General features: G+C 40.3%; 1 protein-coding gene and 1 pseudogene across 2 annotated transcripts in view; both read left to right on the forward strand.

The window, feature by feature from the left end:
• The window catches only part of LOC140479765 (potassium channel subfamily T member 2), a 723,557-nt gene that overhangs the window by 251,496 nt on the left and 456,204 nt on the right, over nt 1-15,857 (forward strand). For both annotated transcript variants that reach the window (XM_072573900.1, XM_072573901.1), the window contains exons 3-5: nt 2,146-2,225; nt 6,366-6,465; nt 14,823-14,867. In XM_072573900.1, the coding sequence (XP_072430001.1) occupies nt 2,146-2,225; nt 6,366-6,465; nt 14,823-14,867 (225 nt within the window). The remainder of the gene's footprint in view (nt 1-2,145; nt 2,226-6,365; nt 6,466-14,822; nt 14,868-15,857) is intronic.
• On the forward strand, nt 5,432-5,981 carry LOC140479497 (large ribosomal subunit protein uL2-like; annotated as a pseudogene).

Consider the following 15,857-nt stretch of genomic DNA (forward strand, 5'->3'; position numbering starts at 1 on the left):
TACCTCTTCAAAAAACTTAATCAAGTTTGTGAGACATGATTCCCCACGCACAAAGCCATGTTGACTATCCCTAATCAGTTCTTGCCTTTCCAAATACATGCAAATCCTGTCCCTCAGGATTCCCTCCAGCAACTTGCCCACCACTGATGTCAGGCTCACTGGTCTTCAGTTCCCGGGCTTTTCCTTACCACCTTCCTTAAGTAGTGGCACCATATTAGCCAACATCCAGTCTTATGACACCTCATGTGACTATTGATGATACAATGCAAATATCTCAGCAAAGGGCCCAGCAAACATTTCCCTAGCTTCTCACAGAGTTCTAGGTACACTTGATCAGGTGCTGGGGATTTATCCACTTTTATGTGTTTCAAGACATCCGACACCATCTCCTCTGTAATATGGACATTTTTCAAGATGTCACAATCTATCCCCATATTCTATATCTTCCCTGTCCTATTCCACAGTAAACGCTGATGCAAATACTCATTTAGTATCTCTTCCATCTCCTGCGGCTCCACACAAAAGCTGCGTTCCTGATCTTTGAGGGACCCAATACTATCCCTAGTTACCCTCTTGTTCTCAATGTATTTATAAAATCCCTTTGGATTCTCCTTAATTCTATTTGCCAAAACTATCTCATGCCTGGTTTTTGCCCTCCTGATTTCCCTTTTTAAGTATACTTCTACTGCCTTTATACACTTCTCAGGATTCATTAGATCTATCCTGTCTATACATGACATCTGCTTCCTTTTTCTTAATGAAAATCTCAACTTCTCTAGTTATCCAGCATTCCCTATACCTACCAGCCTTTTCTTTCACCCTAACTGGAATATACTTTCTCTGGACTCTCGTTATCTCATTTTTGAAGGCTTCCTATTTTCCAGCCATTACTTTACCTGTGAACATCTGCACCCAATCACTTTTGAAAGTTCTTGCCTAATACCGTTAAAATTGGCCTTCCTCCAATTTAGAACTTCAACTTTTAGATCTGGTCTATCCTTTTCCATCACTATTTAAAAACTAATAGAATTATGGTCACTGGCCCCAAAGTGCACCCCCACTGACACCTCAGTCACCTGCCCTGCCTTATTTCCCAAGAGTGGATCAAGTTTTGCATCTTCTCTTGTAGGTACATCCACATACTGATTCAGAAAATTTCCTTGTACATACTTAACAAATTCCTCTCCATTTAAACTTTTAATACTATGGAACTTTCATGGGTTTCCTCCGGGCACTCCAGTTACCTCCCACAGTCCAAAGATGAGCATTTTGCGTAGATTGGCAATGCTAAATTGTCCATAGTGTCCAGAGATGTGTAGGCTAGGTGAATGAGCTGTGATAGATGCAGGGTAAGAGGATAGGGTGGGCCTAGGTGGGGTGCCTCTTCGGAGGCTGAATTGTCTCTTTCTGCACTGTAGGAATTCTATGATTTGATGATTCTTAGATATATTAGCATGAATTGGGGATAGGTAATTAATAGAAAATGGAAAGTCTGGACATCTTTAGGTAGATAAACTTTGGACAGCCGCAGGGTTCAGTGTTAGAGTTTCAAATATTCGCATTATAACTTATAAACATTTTAATGAAATGTTTATTGAAGGGTGAATGCTTCAATGTGTGATGTCTCCCATTTAAGACAGAAATTAATAGAGAATTTCTTCTGTCATTGATCTTTGCCTGCTGAGGTGGAGAATCCCAAAGAATGTTGAGCATTGTATATATTCATGGCTGGATAAGACAGACAAATTTTTGATTGAAAAGGGATTTGAGGATAGTGGTGGAACAGGCGGAACAGTGGAGGTAAAGCTACAATTGGATCAGCCATGGTCTAATTAAATAGTAGAAAAGGTTATAGGGGCCACTGGACAGACTCCAGTGCTGATATGTGTCAGTGAATCAAAACATCCTGTGGTGATGTTGCTCCATTAGATCACAATACAATCTATTTTCACTCGTGATTGTTTGGAATTTGTGCAGACAAAAATCATTATCTGTGTTCAAATGTATTCACTTATTTCAACTATTATAAATCCCACCATGGTTCTGTGAACATTACTTAGATAATTATTTTTCTTGTTTTTTTGAAATAGAAAGAGATTAATTCCAAGCATCTGAAAGTTGTCTTCTGTTTTGGTTCATCCACAGGGTACAAGTCGAATTTTATGTGAATGAAAATACATTCAAAGAACGTCTCAAGCTGTTTTTCATAAAAAACCAAAGGTCAAGTAAGTACCTTCCAATGATTACTATCATTTCTGTAGCTAAGCTTGAAGGAAATCATACCTTTGTGCTGACTTTGCTCAAGACAGGATGAAATGAAACTTTAGAGGCTCAGAATACTTAACTTTCTTTGGATTATTTTTTAGCTGTTCTAAAAGTGGCTAACATTTTCATACCTTGTCCCCCAAGATCTTGCAGCTTGCTGCTTCCTTTTCACCCTGACAGACAGTAATAGATGAGAATAACTCCCCCCTCCTATTTATTTCTCAGCCCCCTTGGGCTGCCCCTACATTCCTGATGAAGGGCTTATACCCAAAACATCGATTCTCCTGTTCCTTGGATGCTGTCTGACAGGCTGTGCTTTTCCAGCACCACACTTTTTGACTCTGATCTCCAGCATCTGCAGGCCTCACTTTCTCCTCCAAGGTTAACTAGTAGCCAGCACTGCTTATGACTTAACGTCAATTGTAAAACAAGACGTGAGGGGGATACAGGATGTGATTATAGCCTCTGGATGGGAATGCAAGTCAGGCCAGTTCCTGACTTTGGAAACTCTAGTTGGTCAGCTCTGCCCTCTTGGGGAGACACCCAATACCCACTGCATACAGAACTTGGACGACATGTAGCAATCATATCAATCCTTTGAAATAGATATCAAAAAATGCACTCTAAAAATCCATTCTAGTAGTCAGTGACAAAACACAAGCGTGCATATTTTTTTAAATGATTCTGCCACAATGCAAATGAAAGTTTAAATCCATTCATGTGGTCAAATTCTTGTAAAAACTGGTGAACTTTGCTTACTGTAATCACATCAAAGAGAGAGAATCATTTGACAACATATCAACCTGCTAAAGAAGATTTCTGCAGCTCTTAAAACTCAATCAGTTGTTCATAATGGAAACCATGACAGATTGTGGACAAAGAAGCCCGTTGACACTTCAAGAAAAGATGGCTTTTTCTTTCAAAGCTGTGGTCAGTCAAAATAGATCAGGAGTAGGTGTTTTTTTTTTGTTTAAGGGGAAGCTGCAAACCCTTCTCCTTAAATTTAAAGGGCTTTTAAATCACTTTAGATCATAACATTGTCGTTCCCGAAGACTGTTTTCTAGTCTTGAATGCATTATAGTACTTTCCCCAGTGAAAAGAAAGTGCACATGTGAGAACTTACAAAAAGCTGATCAATTAAATGTCAAATTATCTGTGCAGGGCAGAGTTCTATGGTCAATCTTTGCACTGAAAATGTATCTAACTAATAAGGCAGCAACTTATATGATGCTTGAAATGAACAAACTGTTTTAAGAATTCTGTCTGAAAATAAGGACTGTTTCAGGTGGCTTCCAAAACCCAGCCATTCTGCCTAAAATACCTTCACACAGGAAAAATCAAAATGCACCTTGATTGTCAATTGCAACCCAATATCGGTCAAACTGTGTGCATGGTCATCACGTCAGACATTTTTCACTTTCAGAATGGCCACATGAAAATTGCTAGTTTCCTGAGTGGATAAGTAGGGTGACCTGTCTGTTGAGTTTGGGGTTGGGGAAGGGGAGGTTGGGAGCTCCAATTGCCCCAGTCTGGTTGCAGGCCAAGGCATGGATGAGAGACAATGGGGTGGCCTCTGAAAACTATACCTTTCCCTCAACTCAAACATCTCACAACCGCTCCCTCCCTGCTGCATGTGCCCCTGAACAAAAGTTTAAAAATGCCTTTTTACCACAGGATTCTCTGAGGTGAAGGCCTCAACCAGCAATTTTCAGGACTGAGGAGCAGCTGGCCTCTGATTGGCCAGTAGCCTCTGCTGTCCTGGATACCAGTGTCAAGGCCTGTGATAGGGTGGGAAACCCGCCCACGCTCACTTGCCGGCTCTTAATGAGTTGATTGACGCGCGAAAGGTGGATCTTTCTTGGTGATGGAGATTGGCATGTTAATTGCCATCGACAATGCTTGCCTCCACACACTGAGAAAAACAAAAGGAAAATCACACACTTAGTAGACCTCTACCCAGGGACCCACAAAGGTTCAGTCATTGAATATACTCAAGGCTGAAGAAGGGAAAGTTTTGAATTAAAGGGAAGGTGAGGATTATGCATAATAGTTAGGTTAGTGGCGTTAAGGCCAAAATTGAATCAGTCGTGTTCTTATTGAATGTTGGAACAGCCCCAAGTGGCTCTAAAGCCAGTTCATGCTCTCAAATGTTGTTCTTCTGTTCTCAAGTTCATTTATATAACCATTTCATGGAGAGTATTTACAGGCTATTAAAATTATTTATCTGCCTGATCTATAAATTACCTTGTGCATTGAAAGTCTTGATCCCCATTGTTTGTTCTCTCTTCATTCTATTTATTTTAATCAATTCTAGTAGGTAGCTTCCTCTGCTTTGATGAAATATCATTTGAAATATTAAGCTATCTTTTCATTCAGATCAGCTATGCATTTACAATATCTTTTTTTAATTTCAGATTTCCCATACTTGAGATTGTTCCCTTTTATCTATTAAAACTTATTGAACTGCTCCATCATTCGGATAATTATGTCTTCTGGGTTCAAAGAATAATGCCAATGTACTGCAGGGATCAGTGTCAAGTACAGTGCAATGCGTAGCCAGCAAATATGAATTATACAGCATCTTAAACTCCACTAAGTGATAAGAGGAAGGCTTGTGTGTAATTACAAACATGCGTGTGTGATGGCCTACTCACCAGTGCCTGAATTTTCGCATTAGAAGGCTTTTATTGGATGGTCCTGCTTTCTTTTAGCACTGATAAAATTCAAATGAAAATTGTCTAACGACATGCACTTTTTGAGACTTTGGGATTTCCTCCTTGATTCCTGAATGACCTTGCTACTTTTGCAAATAATGCACTTCAATTAGGTTTGGTAAACAGCAATCAAATGGAAATTGTTGGTTACTTCTGCTTTGTGCTTTTGGAATGTTGGGTTTATAATTATTCAGCTATCTTCTGATGTTTCCTTTAAAGATGGGGGTGTATGTGTCCTTGTGGTTTGAAACGATGGCTTTGTTGTACACGTATTTTGACTCAAGACTGTGTGAGCTGATTGTCATGATGAATGTTACTAACAACTCCACACTATTTAATCATTTTTGTCTGTTTTGTCTGCTGTCATTGGAAGAAAAATACTTTCTAGTCCAACCAGAAGAATATCCTGTAGTTAAGATTTCATTTATTGCATGTTAGCACCTAGGTACAAGATGGGTCATCTAATAGGAGACCAGATAAAGGGTGCAGGCTCCATCCTCCATCTTCAAAGCCCATGTGAAACACAGGATAGGTTCTGTAACATTGAGAGCTGTGGACTTTGCTGAGCAACATGGTTATATCAAGGGTATTGTAAAGTGTATGATTCATGTCCCTGGCAGTGGTGCTCTTTTTGCAAAGGAGGTGTTCCGAGATCCCTACTGATTCAGAAGGAGGACTGGTCTGTTCACTGCAGCAGAGAGTATTCACACCGGTCAGTTTATTACTGTGGAAAGAAGGCTCAGTTGAACACTGGAAATGTCCACCTGTGGGTACTATGCCAGAAGGCACCATAGCATGTTGTCCAGAAGGGAAGCCAGGTCACCGTGGTACCTTGCCTGTGCCTCTGGTAGTTCCACCGCAGTCATTTCCCACAATGCCGAGATTAAGAAAAGTCATGTTAAGTTACCATCAAGTTCTAAGAAAGTTGCTTCCTATGCTAACAGAGCCATTGTTGGTATTCATACTAAGGACATTGTTACAGAGTCTTTGAGGAGGACCTAATTGTTAGGTCTCACTCCTTTAGGATCTGGGGCTGACCTGCTTTCAAACCCAGATGACACCATCATACTGGATGGTGTTCATGGCATCCTCAGTTTTATACCATGTACACTAGGTTTACTCGTTTGTGTTTTTGAATAAACTAGTTTTGGCACACAACAGTAATTTTTTAATGGAAAATATCCTTGGATAAAAAAATGTCAGTATGGTATTATAAAGATTATCATGTACATTTACTCACATTTTAGCCATATAACTTAATCAACTTTTTTATGGTTTGAACATAGAATTGAATTTAATTATGGTCTCGTAAGTGAAGAAAATTTATTAGTTCAACTGAGGAAAGTGTATTTTTGCATTTGACTGAGGATTTTTGAATCATTTCAGGCCTAAGAATACGTCTGTTCAACTTTTCTCTCAAGCTCCTCAGCTGCTTATTGTACATTATTCGTGTCTTACTTGATGATCCCAGAGAAAGAAATGGATGGTAAGTACAAAAAGATTCATTTCTTTAGAACTCAAATAACTCTTTGATTACAATGTGGTTTTAAATTTGTACAAGTGGAGCATCATGATTATAAACATTAGTTGTCCAATAAGTCAAAACCCATCTTGCCATTTTACTCCTGTCGAGGGAATACCACATTCATGAAGATTCTGCTACACGTAGCCTAAATAGAGTGAGCAATCTTTCTTTGATGTGTATGAGACATGTCATGTATGCCATAAACCTTCCCAAAGGCAGGTCTCTGGCTGATTGTCTGTTGTACTTTATCCTGTGCCATATTCATCATTCATAGTTTGCCAATACCATTCACCATTGTGGACAGACGGAGGAGGTAGGTTCCAAACCTATCTCAACTAGGACAGAAACTTAGACTTTGTAGTTAGTGATTCTGAACTAGACACTAGCCGCTAACTAACTGAGTGAACTGACCTAACTGTAATTGTAAACTTATAAGGGTTAATTGTACATGGTCAGACTTCTGGCATGGAGCTTTTTGGTATGTAGAATTCACCAGGGAATTGCAGGTAAGATTGGATCATTTTCTGTTAGAAAACAATAACAAGATCCTATCAGCAGTCTCTTCAAGGAGAGCAGCATTTATACACTCAGCCGCAGGAACAATAATATTATTATCCACATCAATTCAACTATCTCTTGTTCCCATTAGTCAGTAATAATTTTGTACTGTATTTTGACAGCTCATTTCTTGTTTTACCATTGAATTTACTTTGTGTTTCCTGGATATAGGTTCTTATTGATTTCAGTTTGCTAGCATTCACTGAATAAGAATTTATGTCACTTGGTAGCACAGCTAAAAACAGAGGGACAATCATCAAGCCTTTTTGTCTGGCATTTATCAGGTCAAAGACAAGAATGTCAACTTTCAAACAATCATGACAATTTATACCGCAGTAGAAAAGGGTGCTGATTGGTCTGCAAGTTGCTTCTGGTTGAAGCATTGTCGGGGGAAAGTAGCAGGAACCATAGGCTGTCCCACCTCTCAGGTAATTCAACAGAAGCCTGAGGCCTGAACTTATTCTGTTTTGCCCGAGTATTGATCACTGCACAAGAGTGATGTTGCTTCTAGCAAATGTAAATGAGCCATGTTATGAACATGACTGATTATCGAAAGTTAGTTGTTGTTTGTTGACCAGGGGCTTGGAATAGGTCAGGTACAATATGTCATCGAAGATTGTGATGCTGGAAAAGCACAACTGGTCAGATATCATCTGAGGAGCAGGAGAATTGACGTTTTGAGCATAAGCTCTTCATCAGGAATCAGGGTACAATCTGTAGTCAATTGGCAAAACCCAAAAAAAACTCTCTTCAGTCCCAGATGTGATTTTGCAATTAAGCAGAACATTCTGAATAATCATGTTTTCATTAATAGAACTACTGCAAAGCAGAGAGAGTCCATTCAGCCCATTGAGTCTGTACCAAACCTTCAAAGAGCATGCCACAAAAAACCCAGCTGCCACCCTATTGTAACTTCGCATTTACCATGACTGATTCACCTAGCCTGCACATCCCTGGGCACAAAGTGAGAAGTTTAGCATGGACATCTTTGGTCTATGGAGGGAAAGCAGAGCACCTGGAGGAAGCCCACACAGACATGGAAAGCATGCAAACTCCACACAGTCATTCAAGGCTGGAATCGAACCTGGATCCTTGGTGCTATGAGGAGGCTATTCTAACTGCTGAGCCCATTGTACCACCCTTAGCTGCACCCACAACCAATTTAACACAATCAGTTAAGATTGTAACAAAACTCATTCATGCTTGCTAGAAACATTATGCACTTATATGCAGGGATCCGTTCTCTGCAAACAAGATGAAAATATTAAATCCTTATCACTGAGGTGAATTACTCAGGAGCTTGGGAGCCTATACATCCCTGTTTCTTTCTCCATCATCTAAAATGATTTTTCAGTGAATAAGCACTTTGTTTGCCTGTAGTATAAGTTATTATGAATATAACTTTTTTAATATAAATTTGATGAACCTTTAGTTTGGACCAAAATATATCTACAAGATGATCAGATTTACTGCTTTTGCTGTTCTGGATAATACATTATGAATAAGAAAAGAACACTGGTGCTCTGTACACTCTTTATTTCTGCCACAAATTGTGATCCTGATTTTTCTTTTTGATGAGATGAGGTGCATCTGCATTATAGCAAAAATGGGAAACCCAAGTCCAATCGTAGACCTGGAATTTCTCATTTTTGCAGGGATGGAATTCGTGCACACATGATTCTCAAACCACTGGCCATTTAACTAACCATTTACCTCCAATGAAACCTGGTTTAGGAGTCTCTGGTGTCTGGAACTTTAGTGTGGGGATTAGACCAGGTAAGAATAGGACTCTTCTCAGAACATTTCTTTTAATAGCCAGAATACCCCTTTGAACAGTTGTTGTACCCTTGTGGATATGGCCCATGATATCTTAGGATGGGAAAAGGGTTTTAGGTTTCCCTTGGACTATTAAGTATGGACAAGATTGTGTATGTGAAAGGTGCACAAACCCATTGGAACTTTCCATCATGACATGACGTTGAGAAGCGTTAACAGGTTTTGACCTTTTGACAAGTCATTTTGATACAAGTTTTTATGAATAACCATACATCTGTGTTGTCTTCACAATAGAACATCTAACAAGTGAGCATTTTTGATGGATAGCTCTAACTGCTTCTAGAATGAACATTTAATTTTTACATAAGGAATTGAGCAGTTGAGTGAAATGCCAGTCTAAAGAGTGATTACTTGAAGGAATTTCAGTGTTTTGGATATCTTTGATGTCAGAATCTTTTTTGTTCTGCAAAAGTGACATTATCAATAGAGTGATAATTTTATTTTCTGCCATGATGGCCCCTGACTTATGCCCATGTTAGATAGATGATAGGTGAGTTTGCACAGAGTTAGGAGGGAGAAGGGGAGGTATGAGTTTGTAAAGATTTGGCATGGGCAGATTGGAATGATCGCAGGCATAGGGGGTTTGAGGAGCCATTGAAAATGTATTGTTTGACAAGAGGATATAAAGAACCATGGAAGAATAGGTAGGTGTCAAAGGGTGGGGAATGGTTCTATAAGGCTTTGAGGGTAGGTTCAGAAGCATACATTGGAACGTGTGGAGTGAAGAGAGGATGAGCAGGAGGAATGTTTTATGTTTTATATTTAAACTTTGAGCACAATGCTGAAATCACTAGGCTGGTTGTTTTGCCCAGCCTGCTTTAGGAACCAGCAGTGTCCTCTGCTGTCCCTGGGTCATCAGCCCATCATTCTGGTCTGACAATGGGGAGTGTGGGACGGTCATTTTTAAAGATTGGGGTCTCATAGTTTGGAAGTCTCCAGCCTCTGTGCACCCAATTCGGGAATGGAAACCAGGTCCTCTCTCTCCAATTGTCATGTTAATATAATCATTTCTCATCCCATCAAACATGTGGATTATCAGAAATGACAAATGCTTTACATCATTAATCAATCTAATAATAATGTGTGCAGTATGTAACTGAGCATTATCCTCAACTTGAGAATGTTTTACAACCTCAGAATAGATAGTGTTATGAAGGTGTAAAGGGTACTGTACTTTAGAGTTGAAAGCTAGCAAGGGCTTAAAGAAGCACATAGAGTACTGTAAAATTTACAATTTAACATTTGGTCCAGTAGCTAGCAGTACCTGGGTTGCTATGAGACAAAAACAAATTAACATTTGGCCAATCAGTTTAAATTAAGCCCCAAGATACTAAACTCCAGTCAAGTTTGATATTTTGACGATATTAAAACCAATGAAATGATCCGATGCTTTGGGGTATAAAACAGGAGAAAAAAAAAACAGGACTTCAACTTTTCAAATATTGACTGGGAACACTATAGTATGAGTACTATAGATGGGTCAGTTTTTGTCCAGAGTATGCAGGAGGGCTTCCTGGAGCAGTATGTAGACAGGTTAACAAGAGGCAAAGCCACATTAGATTTGGTACTGGGTAATGAGCCCAGCCGGGTGTTAGACTTGGAAGTAGGTGAGCACTTCAGTGATAGTGATCACAATTCTGTTATGTTTACTTTAGTGATAGAAAGGGATAGATGTATACCACTGGGCAAGAATTACAGCTGGGGGAAAGGTGATCGTGATGCGATTAGGCAAGATTTAGGAAGCATTGGATGGGGAAGGAAACTGCAGGGGAAGGGCACATTAGAAATGTGGACCTTATTCAAATAAAAGCTAATGTGTGTCCTAGATAAGTATGTACCTGTCAGGCAGGGAGGAAGCTGTAGAGCGCGGGAGCCGTGGTTTACAAAGGAAGTGGAATCTCTGGTCAAGAGGAAGAAGAAGGCTTATGTTAGGATGAGGTGTGAAGACTCAGTTAGAGCACTTGTGGGTTACAAGGTAGCCAGGAAAGACCTAAAGAGGGAGCTCAGAAGAGCCAGGAGGAGACATGCGAAGTTGTTGGCGGATAGGACCAGGGTAAACCCTAAGGCTTTCTGTAGGTATTTAAGGAATAAAAGAATGCCAAGAGTAAGATTAGGGTCAATCAAGGATAGTAGTGGGAAGTTGTGTGTGGAGTCAGAGGAGGTAGGGGAAGCACTTAATGAATATTTTTCAACAGTATTCACTCTAGAAAATGACAATGTTGTTGAGGAGATTACTGAGATACAGGCTACTAGACTAGGTGGGATTGAGGTTCACAGTGAAGAGGTATTGGAAATCCTGCAGAGTATGAAAATAGATAAGTCCCCTGTGCCGAATGGGATTTATTCCTCCTGGGAAGCCAGAGAGGAGATTGCCGAGCCTTTGACATTGATCTTTAAATCGTCATTGTCTACAGGAATAGTGTCAGAAGACTGGAGGATAGCAAATGTGGTTCCCCTGTTCAAGAAGGGAAGTAGAGACAATCCTGGTAATTATAGACCAGTGAACCTTCCTTCAGTTGTTGGTTAAGTATTGGAAAAGGCTATAAGAGAGAGGATTTATAATCATCTAGAAAAGAATAATTTGATTAGAGATAGTCAGCAAAGTTTTGTGAAGGATAAGTCGTGCCTCAAAAACCTTATTGAGTTCTTTGAGAAGGTGACCAAACAGGTAGGTGAGAGTAAACTGGTTGATGTGATGGATATGGATTTCAGCAAGACGTTCGATAAGGGTCCCCACAGTAGGCTATTGTACAAAATGCAGAGGAATGGGATTGTGGGAGATATAGCAGTTTGGATCAGTAGTTGACTTGCTGAAAGAAGACAGAGGATGGTGGTTGATGGGAAATGTTCATCCTGGAGTTCAGTTACCAGTGGTGTACCGCAAGGGGCAGTGTTGGGTCCACTGCTGTTCGGCATTTTTATAACCAACCTGGATTAGAGCGTAGAAGGGTGGGTTAGTAAATTTGCAGACGACACTAAGGTCGGTGGAGTTGTGGATAATGACGATAGATGTTGTAGGTTACAGAGAGACATAGATAAGCTGCAGAGCTGGGCTGAGAGGTGGCAAATGGAGTTTAATGCGGACAAGTGTGAGGTGATTCACTTTGGTCGGAGTAACCGGATGCAAAGAACTGGGCTAATGGTAAGATTCTTGGTCGTGTAGACGTGCAGAGAGATCTTGGTGTCCAGGTACACAGATCCTTGAAAGTTGCCACCCAGGTTGACAGAGTTGTTAAGGAGGCATTAGCTTTTATTAATAGAGGGATTGAGTTCCGGAACCATGAGATTATGCTACAGCTGTACAAAACTCTAGTGCGGCCGCACTTGGAGTATTGAGTACAGTTCTGGTCACGCCATTATTAGAAGGATGTGGAAGCTTTGGAAAGGGTGCAGAGGAGATTCACCAGCATGTTGCCTGGTATGGAGGGAAGGTCTTACGAGGAAAGGCTGAGGGACTTGAGGCTGTTTTCGTTAGAGAGAAGAAGGTTGAGAGGTGACTTAATAGAGACATAAGATAATCAGAGGGTTAGATAGGGTGGACAGGGAGAGCCTTTATCCAAGAATGGTGATGGCGAGCATGAGGGGGCATAGCTTTAAAATGAGGGGTGATAGATATAGAACAGATGTCAGAGGTAGTTTCTTTACTCAGAGAGTAGTAAGGGTATGGAATGCTTTGCCTGCAATGGTAGTAGATTTTCTAACTTTAAGTACATTTAAGTCGTCATTGGACAAGCATATGGACGTACATGGAATAGTGTAGGTTAGAGGGGCTTCAGATTGGTATGACAAGTCGGCGCAACATCGAGAGCTGAAGGGCCTGTACCGCGCTGTAATGTTCTATGTTCTATGAACAGCTGGAGGAGAACGGCCAAGCCACCTTATGCAGCCTGTCCGCAGAATGGCCCTCTTAAAGGTACCTTTATCAATCAATGACCTGTGAAACAGAAACCCTAAGAAGAAGAAAAGAAGACAGAGGAAGATACAAAGAGAGGATTCGACAGTTGGTTGGCTTTAAAATTTGAATTTTTGGGGAGTTTTATCGAACCAGTATTGTAGAAGGGGGAGGGGGTAAAAGAGAGGTTAAGAGAAAGGAGTTGTAAATAGTTGTTAGTTAATATTCTCTGATGGACTAAAGAATAAAGTTCTTAGAATTTTTGGAATTTAAGTAGTGACTTTGGGGATAGTTCTTTGCTTCTCGAATTTTAACAGATTACAGCACGGGGTGAATCTTTTTTGTTTTGCTGGTTTAAATTAGCAGAGGGGATTACCCCATATTGTAAAATAGTGATCAGAGGCTCAATCTGTCTGATAAATTCCAGCTAAATAATCATTGAGGAGGTATTCCTAATTGCCAGAGAAGTTCAAAATAATCAGTTTCTGATATGTACAGCAATGAAAACAAATTTTACTAATGATGGGATGTTTGAAATATCATGATGAAAAGAAATAGTAATCCATCTATTATATTAATCATATCTGCGGTGCTACATTACATTTGATGTTTTCAAACTAAATAACTTCTGATATATCACAGTGTAGATACTAATGAGTAAAATTTGTTTATGGTTTTTGTGTCATTCTGTAAAATCTAGAAGCATATTGTTAGGCATTTGTCCTTGACCCTAATTTATCATGAATACAGAAATGACCCTTTTTATGACATAACAATTAACATTAATAGATGAAATGAAAGGTAACCCCATATCATACAAATCAATTACATTTTGTTACCTTAATACTACCCACATGGAAATGGACTGGAATTGTCAGCTTTGGACCTGTGAATACCCAATTTCAGTGCCTTGCAGAATTTGCACATTAAAATTACCTATCACATGTCTCAGGTGTGTGTATCAGCCACCTATCTGTCGCCCTTTGGGAATGTTGTGTCAGCCACCCCATCTGTGGGAAAGGGATGCTCAGCAGTAATGTCCCCCCCACAATGAGAGGCTTTAAAATTCCCCACGAAGGATGTAACTGGATTAACATCCCTAATTGTGCCAGGAGTGGTCTGAGTTGAGAAGTAAAATGTGATGTGGTTAATCTGTGATTGCCCTCAGATCTAGGAACCCAGCAGTACATGCCAACTTTGTGTTTTGTGCCAGATGGAAGAAATGGTGATAAGATGCAGTCATTTCCTCACCAGTAACTATCCTGAGGAGTCACAAATGGATCATTGTGCAATCATCAGTGAACATGCCCTCTTCTGACCTTTTAATGAGGGATGGTCATTAATGAAGCAGCTGAAGATGGTTGGGCCCAGGACATGATCCTGAGGATCTCCTGCAGTGATGTCCTGCAGCAGAGTAGACTGATCTCCCTCAACCACATTGATCTTCCTTTATGCTGGGCATGATTCCAGCCAACAACAGTTTACCTCCAATTCCCATTTACTCCAGCTTTGCGAGGGCTCCTTGATGTCACTCTCAGTTAAGGGGTCAAGGACAGTCAACCTTCACATGCCCTCAACACTTTTGTTCCGTGTTTGAACAAAGGCTAAAATCAGGCCAGGAACTGGCCAGCTGATGTCCGTCAAAGAGCAGCTGCAACAGAAAACCATAGGACACGCTTGGTTAGGACAAGAATAATCAGAGATTGCATCCATAAGTAGGGATATGCACAACCTTTTCTGTGGAAGAAACCAGTATTACAGCATGGCATGTGAAATCCCACTTCAGTTCAAATAAGTTTTTATGTAGCAGAGCTAGAAGAATGATTATGTTTGTCCACTTAAACAATCTCTTTGAAAAACACTACTTCTTGATTATTACCTGATGGTTGCCCATCTCTTGAAAAAATATGACCATGAAAACAAAAGTGGCATAATGTAACAAAACCATTACAAAAAGAAAGTGGCATGCATTTGTAAATTGAAGAGACTGGCCTGAGGTTATTATTTAATGCATTTTTATTTTGTTTTCTAGCTGGGGCTGCTCCAATCAAAGCCACAATGTCACATATATTGAGCGGTAAGCTTGGGAATTATATGTCTGTATATTAAAACTGCATCAAAGAAAATCTCTTTTATTGCTAACTTTTAAAAATAAACATTATAAACATATGTAGCATGCATAGATAGAAATTATGCTAAATGAATGCAATGTTTGCAAATGCCAATGAACAGATATCAGTATTAACTTTGCAGGATCCAGGATCCAAGAGAAAAATAAACCCTGACAAGTGAAGATACATTCATGTTACACAGCTCAGAATGATGGTTGTTTGGGCCTTAAAAGTTCTGGAGTTTTACAAAAAGGGAGGACCAGATTCAGTACATGCAGTGAATACACCCAAGACCCCTGTGGATGAGGTTTCAAAACACATTTTGTTAGATTAGATTACCTACAGTGTGGAAACAGGCTCTTCGGCCCAACCAGTCCACACTGACCCTCCGAAGAGTAATCCACTCAGACCCATTACCCTCTGACTAATGCACCTAACACTATCGGCAATTTAGCATGGCCAATTCACCTAACCTGCACATCTTTGGACTGTGGGAGGAAACTGGAGCACACCCACAGGGAGAATGTGCAAACTCCACATAGACAGTCACCTGAGGCTAGAATCGAACCTGGGTCCCTGGTGCTGTGAGGCAGCAGCGCTCACCACTGAGCCACTGTTCTCCTACCTGAGTTTTCTTTGCTGAAGCTACCTGTTTCAGTGAAGCTTTAAGAAGGCCTCAGTAAGCTCCCAGGTTCATCACCTGTGAGGGGCATTTCTAAAGGTTTGCCAAGTGATATTTGGACCTGGTGGCATTTGGATAGGGTGACAGCTACACATTTTAATTTCATTCAACTATAATAGTTGGATTCTGCAGAATTGAGTATCTAAGCTTATTGTTCTGCATCCGCAATTGGTTTGTGAGAAGGTCTGAGACTCCGGATACTGCCAGCTGAAGAAAGGAATCAAGAAGGGAGGGTTATTTTAGAGGGGAATCCCAAGGTGGGGAGCTACATGGA

Source organism: Chiloscyllium punctatum, chromosome 7, assembly GCF_047496795.1.
Source record: "Chiloscyllium punctatum isolate Juve2018m chromosome 7, sChiPun1.3, whole genome shotgun sequence".
In the NCBI taxonomy this organism is placed as follows: Eukaryota; Metazoa; Chordata; class Chondrichthyes; order Orectolobiformes; family Hemiscylliidae; genus Chiloscyllium; species Chiloscyllium punctatum.